The sequence below is a fragment of the Motacilla alba genome, chromosome Z (assembly GCF_015832195.1).
Source record: "Motacilla alba alba isolate MOTALB_02 chromosome Z, Motacilla_alba_V1.0_pri, whole genome shotgun sequence".
Classification (NCBI taxonomy): Eukaryota; Metazoa; Chordata; class Aves; order Passeriformes; family Motacillidae; genus Motacilla; species Motacilla alba.
Window position 1 is genome coordinate 4,128,868 of NC_052046.1, and position 16,099 is coordinate 4,144,966.

General features: G+C 36.8%; 1 protein-coding gene across 2 annotated transcripts in view; it reads left to right on the forward strand.

The window, feature by feature from the left end:
- RIT2 (Ras like without CAAX 2) overlaps positions 1-16,099 on the forward strand; it is a 175,695-nt gene that overhangs the window by 50,488 nt on the left and 109,108 nt on the right. For both annotated transcript variants that reach the window (XM_038125471.1, XM_038125470.1), the window contains exon 3: positions 1,626-1,682. In XM_038125471.1, coding sequence (XP_037981399.1) covers positions 1,626-1,682 — 57 coding nt within the window. The remainder of the gene's footprint in view (positions 1-1,625; positions 1,683-16,099) is intronic.

Genomic DNA, 16,099 nt, shown 5'->3' on the forward strand with positions numbered 1-16,099 from the left:
CAATCAGAATGGAGGTGGCTAAAAATCTGTCACGATTTAAAAAAAAAAAACAAAATTGGTGTCTCTCCTGGAAATAAAAGTGTCAGATGTGTATAGTGCTTAAAAGTAATGCATCTGAAAACATATAATACAGAAGACATGAGGGTGACTGTACATAGATTTATTGCTCTATAATATATATGGACTGAATGAGCTTTTTCTTATACAGTTACCCTCTCTGGGTATCTATGAATTTATAATGCTGCTTCTTAGCATTTATATTTGTCTACAGTAAGATGCAATAATTTATTAACATGCTAATAAATGTTTAATACTTCTTCTCTTTATCATTTTATAAAACTATCTCCCTAGCCTCTGTTTCTTAAAAATATGAGAAGGACAAGCACAAAACTAAAACAATGCTGTTTGAAAAGTCTATGTATTAGTTTATGTGTTTACATGCAGATTTTTAAGATCTCACATCATAACCTCTGTTGTGCATGTTGTTGAAAGCAGCTGAGATGTTCAAGACATGAGGCAAAATCTCAAGCTGGATTTCTTGTTTTGTGATAGTGATAGTTATGTTTCAGGTAGGCTACTTTTTTAAACAACTATCTATACAGTAACTGTAGATGAATTTTAATGCCATGGGAAAAAAATGGAAAGAAAATGGCTTAAAAATCAAGCAGTATTTTAAAAATTCTCTTTGACTCCTTTTACCCTTTTTATTTAATTAGAATTCACATATTTAAGTTTTGAAAGGTTTTTATTTCCAACTGTCATTGTTTGGGAAATTCAAATTATTTGAAATTCAAACTTACGAGGAAAAAACAACAAAGAAAATTTAACTTCCCAAGTTCATCTAATTTCTATGATGTTACCGTCATCACTGAATACCCAAGTTTACTTTCATGGCTTTTCAAGGCCAATGAACTTCAGATGTCATGTTGGACAGGATGTGAAAGTTTATGTGTTTTTTTACATAAATTGGAATTTCACTTCCAATTCATAGTTTTCCACCTATTTCACTTTCCACTTTCATAGCTTGTCACCTATTGCAAAAGGCAGAATGCAGGTTTCCTGAAGTCTCATATAACTTTCCTAAAAGCAGTTAATATTCAGTCATGAAACAAAGTCTCTTAGGAAGAAAGGTTCTCTGGGTGGTAAAGAGGAGACTTCATCTGTTGCATCAAGTTTAATGCATAAGGTATTGCTAAATATACCAGAAATCAAATTAGGCACTCCAATTAGTGGCATTTTGTAGCACTGTGAAAACCTTTATGAATCAGTCTTCTAAGTCATGTTTTATGTTTTTGTCATGGCAATTTTCATCTGTGTGCAATTTCAGATTAACAGTATTTACCAAGCGTTAAAAGCAGCTAAGATTTTAACACAGGAATGGTACAATGAAGTTTGGAAATTAAGACATTTAAAGAGGTTTAATTCATATTTTTCTTCACTTATGAGCTCTGAGTTATCAATGTAGAGCCAATGCATTGTTGCAGAAGTAGACATAGAACAAAACTGGGCTCACAATCTGAGCTGATACTTGCAGGAGTGACTTATTCACGTGTTCTTCTGGCTGTTTCTATTTAATGGTGGTGACATAATTATCTTTTTCTTTCTTCTCTCTTTTTCCTCTGCAGCAATGACAATGCAGTTCATTAGTCATCGGTTCCCTGACTACCATGACCCAACTATAGGTGAGTACAGGCTTTTCTCCCCTTCATCCTTTTCAGTTTCTCTGCCTGTGTGAGACTGTGAGACATTGAGAAGTTGCTTCTAAAAGGCCCTTAGATAAAAGCAAGATTTTCAAACTTTAGATTACACCTTAATTTTGTGAGGACAATTCAGTTGTGTCATGGCCTTACCACAGATATTTGTTCCTCATGCTCTTTTTGTGAAATCCCTTTCAAACACAGGGTTCTGCAATTCATGCATTGCAGAACTACAGAATATGAATATTATTAATAATAATATTATAACTACAGAATATGAAACAAAATTGTTAAAGAATGTGAAAACTCCAATCTGGAGTGGTGTTTGTTTGTCTGCTTTTTAAAGTTCTGTTATTTTAGTGCTATTTCCCACTATTAAAGTCTTAGCTGACCTCCTCTAGGAACATCAAATGACTACTCAATTTAATAGAGTTGTGCTCTGGGATTACACACACTACTAACTTTGTTGGGTTTACCTGCTTTATAAACTTGTGAATATAGAAATTCACACATATCTACTTTACACTTTATGACAATACATGCTTTTATCTGAAATAAACTTTAAATGCTGAGTGACTGCCAGAACTGCATGTTTGTTAATTTAAGAGTGCCTTTATTACTTAGTTTTACTTATACTTGCATTTATACACACTGTCCATGTACTATATTTAATTATAACAAGGAAAAGATGGCAGAATCTGGGTCCAATAAATGGAGCAGGCACTAAAACCATCCACATTTACAAAGGTTTCTTTGGGGGAAAAAAGAGAAATCAATTCCTCTCAGCCAAATTTTTTTTTATTTTCTTTGAAATTTTAAGGTATTTCAAACTTACCTTTTACCTCTATAAAACTATTGTATTGCTTTACAGAGTAGACAATGGCAGCTTTTATTTTTAATTGTTATTTCTATAGTATTCCACATTTCCTGGATTTCAACTCTTGGTAAATGGTCGTAACTTTAATAATGTTTAAAAATGAAAAAATTTATAAACTCTTCATGTCACTAGTAATTTTATAGCAGTTTAAAAAATTACAAAACACCAATGGGATGTGTCATCTCTAAAGAAGGCAAAACTACTGTGGAATTGCTACAAATTCGTTTGCTCTTCTCAGGAAAAGAAAAAAGAAATCATTAAATCTAATTGGAAAAAAGGAACATTATTAGTTATCAACATCACTTAGTTATTTACATACATCCATCTTTATTATTAGCTCTTCACCTGCCATCAGTATTTATTCTTATATTGTATCTCATCATAATCTTATTGGTCTCTAGACACCACCACAATATGAATAATAGATAATCATGAAGAGAAGGAAAGCTTATGGTGCATTCTAAGTACATTCGGCAAGAATACCTTGAGGCTTGATCAGGATGAAGGTCTCCTTGAGTGAGAAAGTGTTTCTATTCAGTAAAACCAACACCAAAGAAGAGGAGAGAGGCTAAAAGTGAACAGGGAATTATTGAATTCCATCTCACCCAGCTGGCTAGACACAGAACTGGAAGTACAAATTTTTCTCTTCAGCAGTTCTCTTTCTCAGAGCATGATGAGGACATCCTAAAAAGTCCTATTAATATCTGGGCTCTAAAACACAAATTAAACAGAAGAGAATGATCTTGGGCTAAGTATGTGTGTCTTTCCATAGGTAAATTTGTGTATAACCCCTTAAAATTGTACCTAAAACTAAAAAAAAAATTAGAAGAAATCACTTGCTGTCACATCTATAGTAACACATAATTTTCAAATGACAGCCCAGTGAAACAGTTTATACTATAAGATTGTTTTTACCACTTTGAAGCTACTGGTCTCAACTCACAGGATCAATCTCATGTTTAGGTGCATATCCACTGGAAGGATACTTTTATAATTTAGACAATCAGCCTAAAGAAAATAAGGGGATCCAAAATAAGCACTTCCAGGACCAAGACTATGCTGATTTCAGGAGAAAAGTTTATTCCTCTAAGGTCATGAGGAGATAGACACAGATGCTTTGTGTCATGGGGAAGTTATCATCTAAAATCAGAGCAGTGATGTCTCCAGACAGAGTTTTGCTTCTCACTTTAGCCCAGCAGCAGATGAGGCAGAAATTACAAAATAGGACACATATGAAATCTATAAACAAGCTGGCTGAGTGACAAAGCAAAAATTTAAATACAGTTTTTCTTCTCTCTCTGAGATCCTTAATCTCTCTGGTTATCAAGTTGTTGCCTCTCCCTTATACCACACATTTCAGGCCCCTTCCATTCCTCAGCAATTTTTATTTTGTTAATGGAACCAACGTGCTGTCCAGAACATTTATGGGCACCTGCCCTCACTTTTTTTGTGTACTTCTTCGGGAATAAATAGTTCTGTGTACCTGCAGTTTTATTTCTCTGGGCAATTTTATGGAAGAGAGGTTCCTGTGGAGGTCACTGAATGGGTGATCCTATCCAGAAAAAAAAAGTTCTATAGTGTGTTTAAATGATAATCCACAGATTCCCAGTGTTAACCAAACTGTTGAGACTGCAGCTCTCCAGCTAAACATTAAGATAAGGTGGATTGTCTCATTTGCCTGACATATACATAAGACTCTAATAAATACACCCCTAATTTTTTTCTGACGTTCTTGCACTGCCTATTACATTCCCTTTGTTTTCTATGGTGTGAAATTGTGGTGACAGTGACCATGACGCTTAACTGCAAATTTAGCCAAGATTTAAAGAGGTAGTGCTGACAGAATTGATGCTTTCCCTCCTTGCATTTGGTGGACTTTTTCTAATTAATTCTCCTAAAACAAATGATGGTAGTGAAATAGAGGGGCCATTCTAAATAGCATCATTGTCCCTGAAATCCCAGAAGTCTATCAATTTCAGTTTTAAGGGCAAGTTGTTGATGACTCTGGGGCTATAAAAATATTGATAATCACTTTATAATTTTAAACTTTTCATTGTCCATCTTAAGCATTGGCATGGAAGTAGAATAATAATTTCAGCTGTTTTTAATTTCCGTGGATTCCTCTGAAGTAGTTTGTTATACATACATATATTTCAAAAGAGTTCATTTTGATCTTGAAAGGGCTATGCAAATAGGTTTAGAATTATTTACATGTCTTTTCTTTCTATATTTATGATTTATGTAGACTTTTGAAGAATTTAACGGATGTTGTGTGTGTACACATAAATACAGAAATAGATGTGTCATTATTCATTTAAAATATAGAGTAAACATTGGCTAAAAAGTTAAATACTACCTGAATTGCTAATTTTAATGCTGTCACTTTGAGTTTAATGCCACTTCAAGATCAAATGGGTATAATAGCCATATTTTAGGTTTGCTACAAGCACTGCAGTTCTAAAATTTTGAGACAGAAGCATATTACTTTTGTAACTAAAAGGGAAGGGGAAGGGTAAAATTAGTATTAGACTGCATGTAAGAAAAAAAATCAGAGCTTAGCACTTTGTGAAAATCAAATTATTTTAGCACACATTTAATATTTAATTGTAGTCAACAATGGGCATAAATTCCAAATGGCAGTGGATGTGATAATTTTCTGGAACAAATGGCTAAGAGCAATTTACAGTCTGCATAGTCTTTGGCAGCATCACAGAGAGTTAATGCAAGTGGGGTGTCAGGAAAGGAAACACGACATAGAGCAGCAAACTGGACAGGCTCCAAGATGCTCATTAACCATGTGACTAATCTTAAAATGAATACATAATGCAAACGAGATGCGAGAGCAGCTTCCTGTTTTGGTGAGATATCACTGCATGAGATTGTGTCAAATGAGCAGTTGAGGGCATTAAGGCTGTGTCAATGTCAAACTCTAATTGAAATGGGTGTGGGATGGAAAGCGCTCTAGCATTAAGCACATGAATTTCCATGAGGTTCCCTAACGAAGTGCTGCACTCACCAATGCATCAAATAAAATGCATTTACTCATCTTTAATAAGATGTTGGAAGTCCGGGGGTGAATTTCAGACAAAAAAAATGTAAAATGTAGCTGGAAATATTCTAGGTTTATATAATGCGTACCAAAAAATGTCTGTGACATAAAGATTCTATCTGTTTGAAGGTATAATAATAGAAAAACATAAAGCAAGAGAAATACAAACTCATTAAAAATTAAAGAAAACAAAGGTGAGACATATCTGCTAGATCTGGGGAGAGGCATCTTGCCACAAAAGTTCTATTCACATTTATATTTAGGGTAAAAAAAAAGTTTCTAGAACATTTCTGGTCTTATATAAAACATGAATGCATGTGTAGACCTAATCCCTAAATTAATTCTCATTCTCTTCCTTTATGTAGAAAATAAATATTTAGATTGGACTGATCACATCACAACTGGATTTGAACCCCAAACCTGTTTGTTTTCTTTTTTTTTTTTTCCTTTTTCTTTCTTTCATTCATCCATATATTTATTGGCCTTATCTGAGATGGCATAAAAACTTCATATAAAATGATCAGTTTGTCTACAAGGACTGTCTCCTAAGGGTATTCATACTGATTATGTAGATGTAGCAATATTGACTCTATTTCCCATATTCATCATTGTTCAAAACAAGAAATGAAGAATGTACAAGAATGATGGTGTATGCCTTTGAACCATATTCTTAAAATTGTGGTTTTATTTTTCATTTTGCTGTCTGTTGGTATTATTTGCATGATTAAGAGATTAATAATCACATATGGTGCAAAGCACTTTGAGTTAGGTATATCAGAAAGAGCAGAGATTATGGAAATTCTGTTTGAATAAGGCTCACATCTAGACATCCAAATTATAAAATCTGGGCTTGAGTCTTGTATCTTGGATCCAGTTATGTGAGATTCAGGGAGATTTAGGAGTGGACATTCAGTTCTTTGCTCACTTCCTTCATCACAATTTGTGCCAGTCATTTGAGATCCTCTGGAGCATGTCCAGAGAAGGGAACAGAGATGTGGAAGGGTCTGGAGCCCAAGTCTGATGAGAAGTGACCAAGGGAGATGTGGGTGTTCAGCCTGCAGAAAAAGAGACCTTGTGGCTGCACAGGAGGGGATCCCCTGACAGGAGGGGGTAGCCAGTGGAAGGCTCAGGCTCTTTTCCTAGGGAACAGGGACAGGACAGAAGGAAATGGCCTCAACTTGCTCCAGAGAAGGTTTACTTTGGATTTTATTTTGTTTTCTCTCCTCTGAAAGGGTATTAAGCAGTGGCACAGACTGCCAAGGCTGTGGTGGAGACACCAGTCCCCACCCTTAGAGAGATTTAAAATTCCTGTAGGTGTGACACCTGGGGACATGGGTTAGTGGTGAGGTTGACAGTGCTGGGTTAACAGCTGGACTCCGTGATCTCAGGGCTCTTTTTCAACCTAAAGCGTTCTGTGAAGAATTCTGTGCCCTGCAGTCCTGCTTTGGTTCAGGATCCCCACCCGAAGGCTATAGATCTTCCAGAGGTCCCGTGTGGCTGATATCTGTCCCTCTGTGAGTGTGACACAGGATCTATGGACCACCAGAGACCTTCTAGTCCAGTGAATGAAAACCAGAAAACATTCCCAAGAGTGTATCAAACATCAAGACCTCAGTATGGACAACTAGATAGCATCCACACTACAGAATAAGGAGATTTTAGCTACCTACCTTGCATATAAACAAATACTCCATAGGTTTCTAAATCTAGACATCTGAAGATGAATTGTAGTGCATTCTCTGACAGCTTATCAGAACGAGGACCTTCACAAATCACTGTGGTATCTCTCAGAGTGTCTGGATAGAGGAAAATGAAGAGTGAGATGGCTGTGCACCGTCCTTGCTAAGGTGGCAAAAGAAAGGAGAACAATTGCCTTGTGTCTGGCAATGTAGGTTCTTCCACAGCAAGAGAAAAATAAGCCATGCATAGAAAAGTAGGGAGTAGCATCAAGAAATTAGGAATGGAAAAAGTGCCCAAACTGCTCAGTTAGTTTAGATTTCAAGGAGGCAATAACATGCCTTCTGCGTAGTGTTACTATTTCATCCTACTATTAAAGGAAATACAAATTATTTGAAAATACAGAGAGGGGAGACTGAAAAATCACAGCAGATTTTTCTCTCTCTGATGGAAACAATTTGACTTGAAAGCCAAAAATATTCCTATTTCTCTTTGAGAGACTTCTTTTTAAAATGCAGTATTTTTTTTTCTCCAAATTGCACATTAATGATAGTGGGATAATCTCTCAAGATTTCAGTATGAGATATGTTTGTCTTAGATGAAGTTTCAAATCATGATGAAATTTGATTCTTTCTATTGGGAACTTCAGTATTTTTTTTTGTTAAAGGACTAGTCTGGTCCTATTCTAAACATGCTGTGGTATTCAGACACATGATCTCCTGCTCTAATGTTAAACTTACTTTCTTTGAACTTTGTTTTCATAAGGCAGCCATTCAGTCCTAAATTGTTTTCAGATTTCATACAAAACCTAGCAAACAAAAAGTTGCATTTTTCAGTCTGTGCTCAAGGGGAATCACCCCTGAAATCCTGATCAGAATTTTAATGACCAACTTTCAGGTTCTATTACACATACGACTCATGGAATTATTTTTAGGGCTGTTTACATCAGGTGATGGTCCTTTTTCTATTAACATTTTCAAACACCAGGGAAATGTTGCTTAATCTAATAATTTTCTTTTAGTAACATCTCTGATACAAGCAATACCAGAGAAGTAAATGCAGTCAGTGTCTTTTTTAGAGAGTAGCTACCCCAGAGGGCTGATTCACCAGTCATCATCTCCCTTCTGAAGTCACCAAACACCTCCTCAAAGTGTGGATATTGGTCAGAACATCTTGAAGAGAATTTGGCTTGCAGTTCAGCCTTGGCAATGCAGTGGTGTTTGTCTATCTCACGTGCCCTTAGAAAACTGAACCCGGCAGCTCTACTGGCAGATTCACTTCAGGCACAGCAGTGCCAGACAGCAGCCACAGCTACAAGCCTCTGCTTCACCATGCTGTGAGGTCTCAGAGGAGGAAATAGTGTAGAGATCAAATGTAGAGCTATCTATCTAAAGCTATTAATATTATAATATATTAATATACAAAGATATTAGTATCTCCATGTAGATATTAATACCTGGAGCTATTCTCTACCCAAAGCATGGGCAAGAATTGATGCATGAGCTATCACCTGCTAGGAGCAGACTCTGGAGACTCTATACTTCTATGAGATGAGATAAGCCAAATCTTAAAACTCATTTGTGAAGAAAAAGAGGAAATCCCACTCTTCATCTCTTCCCTTTTCCCAGCCTCACTGGCTCTCTGGCATTCACTGAACAATTTTTCAAGCTGATTCAGTAGTATTCCAAAAGAAAATTAAGCCACCCCAACATGGAATAGCTGCCTTACAGGTTACTGAGTTTGAAAAATTTGGTGAAAAAATAGTTCTCAAAGCTCAAATAGTCAAAAGGGATCATGTAGAAACAAATATGTGGAAAAGGTGGTATAAGCAGGAATGAAAGAGATCAGAAATGGTTTTATTTCTGGGACAGGCGAGGTGTGAAAACCCAGTCAAGCATCTCATGGATTCACTCTCAGACACCAGCCCATGAGCCAAAATTCCTTCACAAGTTGATCCCTGTTTTCAAAAATAGCAGTGGAAATTACCTGTGCCATGGTGTGGGATTCCCTGGGCTATTGACCACCTCCAAATGAGAAAAACCAGTTAAATGGTCTTGTGATTTTTCATGGCTCTCTATATTCTCAGTTGGAGCATTTATCTAATCGGAATTACCTTAAATGATAATCTGGCTGGTGATACGCTTCCCTTTCTCCATTGCTTTAGAAATTAAGAAAACAAACAAATGACTCTGTTTGTTAGGAGTAAAACCTGGCAGGTGGTGAGTGGTGGTGAGTAGAGTTAAATCCAGTTGGTGAACAGCTACAAGGGGTGCTATGAGTCTGTGATTCTATTTCTCCAAAATCTCTGCTCAACAAGTGCTTACTATGGCTGGAAGAGGATGGAAAAGTGTTTACCCTGTGTGCTGTCATGAGAGATCTATGCTTGCCTCACGTTCACATGCAAAAAAGCACCAATACCCCTTAGCTGCTAATGGTTCATATTTATTATTTTCCATACTCCATTAATTTTCTTTGTGCTGGAAGTAAAATACATTCCTGCCTCTGCCATCTTCTCTTCATTGAAAAGGGTCAGTGGAGGATCAAAGTAGGGTATATTACCCTTCTATTTCTTCTGGAAACCTGAGATTAACTGTGTATCTGCTAAATACAGAAAGAATATATAAATAACCAAAACCTTTACGGAAGTGTGACTTGGAGGTTGTTCTTCTTAAGCACTGATTAGTCAGATTAAAACTGAGGAAGGAAGAAAAAAGGCCTTTTCTTATAAATGTGACAATGCAAAGGCATTTCTGTGGTATATTTTTATAATAATAGCAAGAGTAAGAATAATTATAATAATTAAACATTTTAATTAAAATTATTTAAAATATCTTCTATATTCAGAGTGTAGAAAGAGTTGGTCAATAATAGAAACAATTATTAAATTTTTTTGTGTGTTCTACACAGAACAGTCAATTTTTTCTTCATATCAGCTTTGTACAGGGCAGAAGACCTCCAATTCAGCAATAGGTGGTTTTGGTTTGAGTCCACCAAAACATTTTTGCTTCCCCTGTTTTGATCCACGAAGTCTCTGATTGATAAATCTAGCAATTTGAAACAGAAAAAGAGCTTAAATGGTTCTGCTGACAGAAGAGAATATTCTCAGATCTGAGGTCTTCAGTCCTCCTCTCAGGCTTACAATTTTACCCTAATATTAACCCAAAAAAGAAAACTGGGGCAATATCTCCTTCTTAGGTTCTTTGCTCTCTCATAGTAGAGTGTCAGTGGCACTATTTCATTGGGTTGAGCTCCTGATATGATCTGTGGGATTCAGCTCCGAACCTTTAGATCCTGACTGATTTTGGCTGCAGGAAAGATCTGCATCTGGATGGTGACCCCAAAACCAGAAGATTTCATATGTTTACCCAGAACTGCTATCCACAGTGAAGCCACAAACATATCATAGTTTTTAAGTGAAGTGTGAGTATGCAAAGTGATAGAGCATGCTTATCTCACCCTAACCTCTGCGTCTCGTGTTAGTTGGATGAATAACTCTTTGAAATGTGAAAAAAATAAAGAAAGCCTAGGGTTTTGGGGCTAAAAGTGGGGTGGAGTGTCATGTTGTGTGGCAGATGAGGATGTCCAATGTCCCGGGAATTATGTGGCTGAAGCTGGAGTGAGCAGCAAACTCAATCTGTGGCCTTAGCCTGATGGTTCTGTCATGGGTGTCATAACCCTCATTTGGTGATTGCAATTACCATTAATTACCTGTAATTACCATTAGGGTCATGAACTTAGAAGGACCTGAAGCGAGACTTGCAGCCCATGAGTGGGGAAAACTTGCTTACTTGTATCCTGTATATTGTGATTAGCAAAATTATTCCATAAATGATTTTTGAAATTGAAAGAGACACCCATGCCAGAGTTTTCTAGAGGCAGATGATTCACCACGCTCAATTCAAAATTCTTCATCGCAGGACAAATGTTTCCATTAACCTTTCTTTCATGGGACCCAGCAGCCATCTATACCTTACTGAATCCAAGGCACCATCCGTGCTAATAACCATGCAGATGTAGCCAACTTGCTAATTACTTCCCCTGAAATGGCAAGAAGTGAATGCGTAGCCCTCAGATTCTCCCACTCAGTAGCACAAGCATGGACTTGAAAGAGTGGTGAAATTGCTACCTGCTATTCTTGTTCCCCAAGATAAGGGTACTTGGACTCCTGTTAATTATCATGTTTTGATTAAACAGGAGTACTTTGTTCACTTTGTTCATGTACTCCTTTGAATGAAACGAAATTTTTCTGGAAGCAGAGAAAGTAATGATATGCTTTTATTAAATATTAGTAGCATTATCTACATTGCAAGCAGTTCCTAACAAGTGCAATGGTTTGCCTGAATTATCTTTAAGTTGCAAAATTACTAATTTTTGCAGAAAAATTTTAATTTCTCTGTGAGAACTAACTCTGAGAAAAATAGCTTTATTCCCTTGGGTGGGGGATACTTAACAATTAAAATTTAGCCTGTTTGGAGGACTGCACTGCAAGTTGTGATGAAGACCTGAGCAAATTTTCTAGGCAATGAAATTTGTCCTATACAATGATTAACACAAAATTAGACACATATGTGCATATTTGTAGGTTAAAATCATAAATGGTGGCTTTGTTGATAACAGCATTTGCATCGTAACTGAAAGCTGCTTCACTGGACCAAATTATCCAGACCAATTGTGTCATCTTTTATTTAAATCCATGCTTTATCCCAGCAGAAAGTTATAATTTAAAGGGGATGACTAAACCCAGAAGAAATTTGTGTTTTAGAATATGTTGCTGTGCAAGAATGGAATGAGCTTCTCCATCCATGTGTTTGGGGAAATAAAGGAAGAGGGGTGCATTATTGTTTTCTAGACTTCATCTTGGTTAAGTAAATTGTAAAATAAATTTGATTTGATCAGAACTTCTAACCACTCTGTGGCTTTATGAAGAAGCATTTTACTTTAATTAATAATAATTTTATTTTGTAGGGGAAACGCTTATCTGCAACTAGAAAATAAAATGTTGCAGACAGTAAAAAAAATAATACATAGTATAGTATTATAAAAATACTGTTTCTGTAGAAAGAGATATTTGCATTGGTGTTTTTTGTGCTTGATTTTCAATCTGCCAATGGCCCTAATATTTTTCTCTGGAGTGGATACAGTCACATATCCTTATATAATTCATAAACTTTGGGCCCTGATGACATAAATCTGACTTGGTGCAAGGTGCTGCAAGACCAGAAAAGGTAGCAAGGAGTTTGCCTAGCTGGGTACCAAGGTTTATATTTTTACCTCCTTTGTCTGGAAATAGGTGTCTTACCTTGACTTTTCTATTGTACATTGTGTTTTGTATCCTTGTTGAATTACTCCATATAGAAGAAATTCTCTCCCATGCAAAACTGTTTAACACATCATTCTTAATTTTAGTTCTTGAAAGCTGGGCGGGCCATTGCCTCCTTTTCTAACTTCTTTGTTGATAAACTTCATGATTATGAGAACTCAAAGGGAGAAGAGAAACTAAATTTAACTGGCTCAAAGTTCAATCCCCTCTGATTTCTGATCACACAAAATATTTTAGAGCACAGATAATGCTGTTGGTTTTTTCTTTTCTTTTTTTCTACTTACCATAGGCTAAGTGAGATTAAGCTGCTTTTGCTTCCAGTGCTTTTCAGCAAAGAATGAAAGGGCACCACACTAATGAAACAGCAAGATGACATTCAAGAAGAGGTTTCTGTACACATCTATAGGTAAAACTGAAAAAGAAAAAAAGAAATAGAAGATGGAATGTGAAATGGATAACCCATTTCCCAATCTAAAAGGCACTGAGTGCATTTCAGGTCGCCAAGAAAACTGGCATGTACTTAGCCAAAACTGGAAATCAATCAGGCTGCTTCAGCAGCTCAGTGTTATCAGTCCTGCCCTGCAGAGCACAGCTCTGAAACATTAGGCAGCCCAACAAGAGGGAGAAAGTTAATTTCAGAGCAGCTGTTTTAAGACAGATACATAATGGCATTAGGAGAGGAGCACTGTGGTGAGGTGAGAGCTGAACAGAAGTGCCCATTAGGCTGAGAAGCTTTTAGGTGAGTTATTGGAAGCAGATGCAGCCAAAGCCTGAGGTAAAAGAGTCAGACAAGAGTATGATGAAGGTGGATGCTAAAAACTAATAATAATGTATAGTGAGGCTACATGAGGCTTACTGGGCCTAAATTGAAGTTTTTATTCTGCTACAATGGTTCTGGATGCTCATCAGGTTGCCAGAGGTGTTTAAGGGAAGTGAACATCCCAGGAGGTATTCAAGGGCAGGTTGGGCAGAGCTCTGAGCAACTTTAGTCTAGTGGAATGTGTCCCTTCCCATGGCAACAGGAGTTAGAATGATATTCTTTTAGGTCCCTTCCAAATCAAACAATTCTGTGATTCCATGGTTCTATGCACTGTGCCCCTCTAAAAGTGGTTTAGACACCACTTTTCATTGGTTAGGATTAAATGAAGAGGTTTTTTGAGGATCTGGACATAATCTAGTTGTGTTTCTGCTTTCAATTGAAGATATTAGCAGTTCTTATATTAGGAGGACAAAATCAACTGCAAGATGTTCTGCTCTTTTGTTTTCAAACACAGATAATAAGATCATTACATTTTTTTGTTTGTTTGTTTTTAATTGTATTTATTTGCATCTTCACTCCTTGAAATTAAGGTTTATCTTATGAACTGCATAATCACAGAATACCTTTCATTGGAAGGGACTTCAAATATCATTCACTCCAGCTGCATTGCCCTGGGTGGGAATATGGGAAGGTGCAGGGACACCCTCCACTGGACCAGGTTTCTCCAAGCCCTGTCCAACCTGGCCTTGAACACTTCATGGATGGGGCAGCCACAGCTCCTCAGGGGAACCTGTGCCATTTAGAACTCAGGGATAGTATTTATGTACCATTGAAGGAAGAGAAACCTCTAAAACAGAACACAGCAATTAGTTAAAAGCATGTTATGACACTGAACAAAGGCTAAGTAAAGGAAACGTGTTTTCAACTGAAACTGGGGAGAGATGGAATCTACAGCAGTGATATGCATTTGAATTTAGCAAGGCCATTTGAAAACATTACAGAAGATTTTCTGAAGACATACGTGGCCAAAGCTTTCGTTCAGTATCTTATCTGTAAATATGTTTATGGAAATTTGAATGCTAAAATGAAAACAGGGATGTAGAGATTTCAGTATTTATTATCATGCAACTGAATGTGCAATGAATAAATGAATTAATTCCTTTTACAATAAGCACTTAACGTGAATAATGCTTTTTTTTTTCTCAGATTATTTTAATTTTCTCATGGTCTACACAATAGGTTTTTTATAGGCTAGCAGAGAAGTAATATCTGCATTAAATGCTGCATTACTTACCTACATCTCTTTCATAGAAACAGTTGAGGAGTTTAGAACATGTGGTTACTGAAGGAAGTCTTTCTAGGCGTGGATTTAGAAAGGAAGAGGTATTTTTTTCTCTCTTCTGCAAACCATCTTCAAGATTCTTCTGCCTGGAATAATATTGTCTGTTACCATCACTTTTGTAGGCTGGTAACAGGCAACGTGTGCTGTTAACATGAAACTGAGTGAAACCTGAAGGATCTGACAAAGACATGACAAAGCCAAACAAATGACAAATGGCAAATACAGCTCAATGCTGAGAAACAAAAATCATCATCCCTGGGAAGAAAAATTTGATTGCAGATATAGAAATTGATTGCAGAAAATAAAGTCACAGAATAAGTGGAGTTGGGAGGAGCCTGCAAGGATCAAGTTGGCTCAAGTCCCACTCCTGGTCCTGCACAGGACATCCCCAAGAATCACACCACATATAATGATGTAACAGAGCTGGAACTGGACTATTTAAATAACCTAGTTAATAGCCTAGTACTAATATCCCTATTTGCATTATATTAAAGGATACTGCTATCTGTGAGAGTATTGACAAAATACAAGGCAATCAAATCTGTCAGTCCTGCTCCACTAAACCATCCATTGCTTATCACGTGTGCAGAGCTTATAGGAAGGCAACCTCTGTGACTTGGTGTCCTTGTCTGCAAAATGCTGATAGCAACGCTCACCCAAATTGTAAAACACTCACAGTCCAGAAAAATAATTATATGCTGAGGGAGGTTTTAATAGCAATGTATTTTGATGGGTAATTCCTATGACATGCATACTCTTATCTCAGAGAGGAGGAGTTTATGTGTAGTATCTGGTACAGTGGTTTATGTCTCTGTTCATCCAGACTTTTCATTTAAAAATTCCTTGCTGTAAATAGAAACAGCACTCATACGGGCAAAGACTCATGACCATCCTACATTCAGGAGCATTGTTAAATTAAAATGCATCTGTAGCAGATTACCTAAGCACACCAAGATCTGTGTCTCCTGCCGTTGCTTTGGCACACAGGGAGAACAAGAGGCAGAATTCCAGATGTGGCTGACTGAGCTTGGATCCCTTCTGCTGGCTTGACACCTCCTCAGTCAAATAAAATATCTTTTGGCTCACCTATATATGTGAATCTGATAGTTTTTGACTGCAATTGGTATTGTCCAAGACAGAGGAGAACAGAGACATTATTTAGAAGGCATAGAAACAGAACTAACAAGTGTAAGAAAGAAGCATCTGACCTAAATTTCAGGGACCAGAACATGTCTGTAATGCAGACAAAAAGCCTGATACAACACCCCTTTAAACTGTACACCATTCAAATCTATTTGTCATGAAGCAGTTACCTGCTCATGACTGAAAAAGTACGTTGATATATTTTTATGAGTTCAGATTCTCTAAGTAACTGGT